Source organism: Arachis hypogaea, chromosome 13 (assembly GCF_003086295.3).
Source record: "Arachis hypogaea cultivar Tifrunner chromosome 13, arahy.Tifrunner.gnm2.J5K5, whole genome shotgun sequence".
Lineage (NCBI taxonomy): Eukaryota > Viridiplantae > Streptophyta > Magnoliopsida > Fabales > Fabaceae > Arachis > Arachis hypogaea.
This window is the reverse complement of record NC_092048.1, coordinates 36,138,170-36,144,585: the sequence shown is the minus strand read 5'-3', so window position 1 is coordinate 36,144,585 and position 6,416 is coordinate 36,138,170. Positions and strand designations below refer to the sequence as shown.

General features: G+C 33.9%; 1 protein-coding gene across 1 annotated transcript; it reads left to right on the top strand.

Annotated features, from left to right (window-relative positions):
* Positions 1 to 3,835: 3,835 nt before the first annotated feature.
* Positions 3,836 to 6,108, top strand: LOC112738075 (aldehyde oxidase GLOX1-like). Its single transcript, XM_025788351.3, has 2 exons — positions 3,836 to 4,613; positions 4,690 to 6,108. The coding sequence occupies exons 1-2, from the start codon at positions 3,841 to 3,843 to the stop codon at positions 5,891 to 5,893; spliced, it is 1,977 nt and encodes a 658-aa protein (XP_025644136.1). The 5' UTR covers positions 3,836 to 3,840; the 3' UTR covers positions 5,894 to 6,108.
* Positions 6,109 to 6,416: the final 308 nt, after the last annotated feature.

Sequence of the window (6,416 nt, the reverse complement as noted above, 5' to 3'; positions counted from 1 at the left end):
GAGAGAGAGAGAGAGAGAAAGAGAGAGGAAGAGAGAGAGAGGGAGAGAGAGAGAGGGAGGAGGGAGGAGAGAGAGAGGGAGAGAGAGAGAGAGAGAGAGAGAGAGAGAGAGAGAGAGAGAGAGAGAGAAAGAAAGATGGAGAGTGTAAAAACTAGTTTTAGTCTATAAACCAGTTTAAACTGGTTTTTTTAATTAAAACCAGTTTTATTTTTATAAACTGGTTTAAACTAGTGCACTGTATTATAAACTGGTTTAGAACCAGTTTCATATGTGACAAAGCAGTTTGGTTCAGTTTCTAAACTATTTAAAATGGTTTAGTGCAGTTTCAGTTCAATTTATAGAAAAACTGAACCATGCACACCCTTAACGGAGACACTAACAAGGGATACAACTTATTATTTTTTATTTTTTCTTTCATTATTCTTGTTAATTTTTCATAATTATATTTTTTTATTATTATATTTTTCATCTCAATTTTTTGAATGAAAAAAATGAGAATAAATTGGATTTTCATCATTTGTTCTAATTTATCACCAAAAAGAATACAAAAACACAAAATTTTGTGTATCTGTCCCTTATGTCTTGTTCTCGGTGTCTTGTCCTGTCCTGTTCTCAAAAACAAATGCGGTCTTAGAGACTTAGTAGACAATAGTGCATTATTTATTATGAATTTTGTTCCTTTGAGAAACAAAATTATAATTCTTCCGGAGCCTTATATCACATTGCCTGAGCCAATAATAGTATTAACATATTCCTCTTTTGGTACAAGATGTGTAAAATATATATTACTTTTGAGAATAGTATGCGAACTTACACTATTTGCAAGGCAAACATCTTTATTATATGTCCTTGCCACTTTCTTCAAAGACAAATAAGAATAATAAAATGAGTAAATTTATATGCACAGTAAAATTATATTCCTGATTAGAATTATTTTTCTAAAAAGCATTGTTCATAAAAATAGTGTCATATACTAAAAGTTTTATTATTATTACTATTATTATTATTTTAGAACTTGACACATTTAGTAATTTTAAAATTCATAAACATAAATATTTTATTAGACATTATTTATATACATCATACTTGAAATTCAAATACATCGGGAATAAAACTTAACATTATTTATTTACATGAGTACTTAACAAACACACATATTAAACTTTTTTTTATCATTGATCAAATGACCAATATTTCTTTCAGGATCCTCAAAGAAGTCAAATACATTATAATGAGTGGTGTAATTTTCAACATCTTTTGAAACAAAATTCGTCTCCTTTTCTTTGTCATATTTTTTCAAGAATTCTTGGTAAAGATCAACTAGGTTCCTTGAGGTACGACAGGTACGCGACCAATGGCTCTTCCACCACAACGAAAATATTTATCCTCTGTTGATTTATTTTATCCATTATTTCTTTCTTTATCCCACTTCTGGTGATATCTTTTCTTGTCTTTCATAATTTTTTTTGTTACTAAAACCTTGCCATTTACCTCTTCTAGAGTTATGATTTGCTGCATTTGCTTCAGGAAATAGGACAACGCCAGTTGGACGTGCTTCATGATTTATTAAAAGCAATTTATTGTTATACTCAGCAACAAGAAGACAAGAAATTAGCTCAGAATATTTTTTAAATTCTTTTTCTTGATACTGCTGATGTAGGAGCATATTCGAGACATGGAAGGTTGAAAAAGTTTTCTCTAACATGTCATTATCTGTTATCTTTTTCCCATATAATTTTATTGGTGAGATAATTCAAAACATTGTTGAATTGTATTCATTTATGGATTTGAAATCTTGAAGACGTAAGTGCGCCCACTCATATCGGACTTGAGGAAGTATCACTATTTTTTTATGATTATACTTTTTTTTCAAGGTTTTTCCACATATCTGCAGAATCTTTTAGTGTAAGATATTCATTTTTCAATTCTTCGTCAAGATGACGACAAAGAGAGATCATGGCTTTGGCTTTATCCTTTTGGGATGCATTATTTTCAGTCTTAATGGTATCTCCTAAATCCATTGAACCAAGATGGATTTCGGCATCTAGTATCCATGATAAGTAGTTGTTTCTAGATATATCAAAAGTATTAAATTCAAGATGAGAGAGTTTCGATATAATAAAAATTTATTACTTGAGTCTTCCTAAATTTTGATCAGGGTCTCGTGCTGATAATACGTTGTAAAATAAATAAATAAATAAATAAATAAATAAATAAATAATATAAAATAAAGTATAAATAGAAAACTCTAGTATTAATGTTCACTAATACTATTATTTTACTATAATAGAAGTGAATTATATATATTTACTAATATTATATATGTTGTAGTTTATACTCAAAGAAATAAAAACAATTATAAAAAAATTATTGTAGCATATATAAAAAGAGAAAAAAGTATTTTTGTTATATATTTATATTGTTTGAGACCTTCTCACTATTTATACACGTACAATATTATTTATTTTTTTAATTTTATTTAAATTCAGTTTAATTTAAGAATTTTATTCTTTTATCATAAAAAAATTGAACCGCCCATATAATAAATCAAAATCACATACCATTAATTGAATGGATATCTATATCCATATCACAATATATATATATATATATATATATATATATATATATACACGGGAATCACTCAGATAATGACGTTTAAAACGTCTTTTTTTAAATATGTTTTTCAGTAATTAAAATTTAACATATATAATCGATTGAATCCTGTTATTTTTGTCAAAATTAGACTAGACAACTTGATTTAACCGAAAAAATGGTGAATCAAATATTAAATTGGTCTAAATTAATATTAATTTTTTATAAAAAATGACTACAATACCCTTATTATAGAAAATGATTAAAATACTCTTATTATATATATATATATATATAAATTTTAAAAATTCTAAATTCTAACCCTACGATAAAAAATTAAAAAATTAAAATTTAGAATTCTCAAAATTAATATATATAATAAAAGTATTTTAGTCATTTTCTATAATAGAGTATTATAGTCATTTTCTATAAAAAAATAATATTAATTTAGACCAGTTCAAAATTTGATTCACCATTTTTTTGTTAGATCAATTTATCTAATCTAATTTTGACAATAATAACACGATTTAATCGATTATATATATTAAATTTTAATTATTAAAAATATCTTTATAAAATAACGTTTTCACCGTCTTTATCTTCCTATATATAATTATTGTATAGAAGAACTATTTATTTATAGTATTGTCTAGAAGAAAATAGTCCTCGCAAAAGATTTAGAATAGTATTAAAAATAGGAAGTGAGAAAAAAGGGGGGTTACAAGCCGTATAATCTAACCAAGTCATATAACATAATAGAACTAGCTGTGCTAGTCAAATTAAGGCTCTTTCATTAAACAGTCAAAACCAATTATAACTATATCATAACTTTCTATTTCTAGCTACTGTTTACACCGGTGATATTAAATAAATAAATAATTAATATTTATTTTATTTAATATTTATTAATTATTTTTTATTATTTTTATATTTAATTTTTTTGTTATTAAATATTTTTCCTACACTAATAATAAAAGTTCCACAAAATAAGTTGTGTAACATGATTAATGAACTTTTTTATTATTATTATTATTATTATTATTATTATTATTATTAGGAAATTAGCAGCAGATTCAAGTTGGATACTATCCTAACGTTGACATAAAATACAATTGTCATCGTCATTGTCATTGTGATTCTCATAATAACTGTATGCCTAAAAGCAGTTTTGCTACTTTTAGTTAAAAGCTAAAACCTTAAAGTATATAAACACCGTTCCATGGCGCACTATATTCATCACACCCCATGGGAAGACTGGGGAAAAGAAAAGAAATGGCAAATCATTTGAACAAGGTTTTTTTTATTCTCACGTTAACATTCTTGTTCCTCGATGTGAGTGCCCAAATAATACACAGGCATCCAAGGCCTCCAAGGTTTCCATTACCAATGATTGATATTTTCCATCATAACGGTAATGATGGCGAAGCATATAACAATTTCTTCAAGCTGCCGAAAGGATGGCATGGCCCAGAAAACAATCGTTTCCCCTTTCACCCACCAGGACTCTTCGGAAATGGTGTGAACAACAACGACGAGGGTGATGATAAAGAAGGAGAGGAGAATTCAAGGAAGGAGAAAAAGGGTGATTTGAATATAAGATGGAAGGGTGGATGGGAGCTAATTAACGAGGAATCTGGCGTGTCTGCCATGCATATCAACTTGTTGCCCACAAACAAGATCTTAGTAATTGATGCCAAGGTATACCGCGTCTCCAGGTTGAAGCTTCCAGAAGGTGCAAAGTGCATTCCTTTCAGAGATGAAGCTGCCAACGCGGACAGAGAGGATTGTTGGGCTCATGCCATGGAATATGATATCTTTACCAATGAAGTTAGACCTCTCAGGATTGGTGAGGGAGATCCATGGTGCTCCAGCGGCGGCCTTTCTCCCGACGGCACTCTTGTCAGCACCGGCGGCTTCTTCGACGGAGCCAAATCCATCAGACACTTCGGCGGTCCTGCCTGCACCACCGGTGAATGCCAGTTCAGGGAATATAACAATCTGCTCAAAGAAGAAAGATGGTAAATATAATGTTGTTATATTACCCCATATATTGAATGTGTGTATAAGATTTTATTTTTGTGGTGCATTAAACAGGTATGGAACTCAACAAATTTTAGCGAATGGACAATTCATAGTGGTAGGAGGGAGAAGGGCATTCAGCTATGAGTTTGTGCCGAGGGAGGAAGGAAAAGCAAGCGAGAAACCCTACTTCTTCCCGTTCCTGTATGAGACTTCGGACTTGGACGAGAACAACCTCTACCCATTCGTCCACATGATCCCCGACGGAAACCTCTTCATCTTCTCCAACAACCGCTCTCTCCTCCTAAACCCAACCACCAACAAGGTCTTGCGCACCTTCCCCGTCCTCCCAGGGGGCTCACGCAACTACCCCGCCTCCGGCATGTCCGTCCTCCTCCCCATCGACCTCAACGCCGCCGCAGCCAACGCCTCCAAGCCCATCAAGGCCGAGGTCCTCATGTGCGGTGGAAACACCCCGGATGCTTTCGATCTTGCTGAGAAGAAGAAGATCTTCCTGCCGGCTCTGAAAGACTGCAACAGGATGGTCATCACGGACCCCAAACCCTTCTGGGACAAAGAAGAGATGCCGTCGGGGAGGGTCATGGGAGACGCTCTGCTGCTCCCCAACGGACAAGTGTTGATGATAAACGGTGCACAAGAGGGAACCGCCGCGTGGTGGGACGCTGATAAACCCAACTACACACCGGTTCTGTACTCCCCTGAGAATCCCAAGGGTGAGAGGTTCAGGCAGTTGGAGAGCACAAACATAGCCAGAATGTACCATTCAACATCGGCAGTGCTTCCCACTGGCAAGATCTGGGTTGCCGGAAGCAACACTCACAACACTTACAAGGCCAACGACAGGTTCCCGACTGAGACCAGGGTCGAGGCATTCTCTCCTCCTTATCTGGACCCCATATACGCAAGGTTCAGGCCCAGGATCCATGAGGAGGAGACCTTGAAGGAATTCACATACGGGCAAGTGTTCAAGATACAGTTCTCGGTGAAGGATTCTCCTTTCGCAGAGGCGTACCTGGATGATGTTAAGGTCACTATGTATTACCCTCCATTCACTACTCACGGGATTGCCATGGGTCAGAGATTGGTGGTTCTCAGGAAGCACAGCATGAGGTTAACGCAACCTATCTTGGGGATATATAGGATTCGTGTCGACGCTCCGCCATCTGGTGCCGTTGCTCCTCCTGGATACTACATGCTCTCCGTTGTCTACCGTGGCGTACCTAGCGCCGCAATGTGGGTCCGCATCAAAGAGCTGTAGGCTAAGCTCCTGTTTTTTTTGTTAGTAAATTGTTGTAATCCTTCCTTTATTTTGCACGCACGAGTGAACGGAACAAAAGCATAGTCACAAGCATTTCTTCTTCAAGGCTTTCTTCCTTATAATATTACATATGAATTTAAATGTGTGTTGTGCATATAATGTGAATGCGAAGTGTTAATATACGCCCATCTGATGGGCAATGAGTTCACTTTTTATCTTTTTGTGACCGGTTTGCTTCTCTTTACTTGTTTATCCGTTTCTTTATGCTTCATCCTCTCTTTTTTAAAAAAAATGTGCACGTTACTGATTCTAAAAGATTAACACCCAAGAAAACAAGTTATAATTGTTAATGTTACAAATGTGAGGAGTGTATTAAAGTTAGTCCCATATCAAAGAAAGTAAGGAAGAGTGAGAAGTTTATAAGATGAGAAACACATTAACTTACTACTTTAAGGTTTTGAGTTGGATATAATGTTATCTCATCTTATATTTTCTCGTTTGATTTCTCCCTGAAGTCTACTCG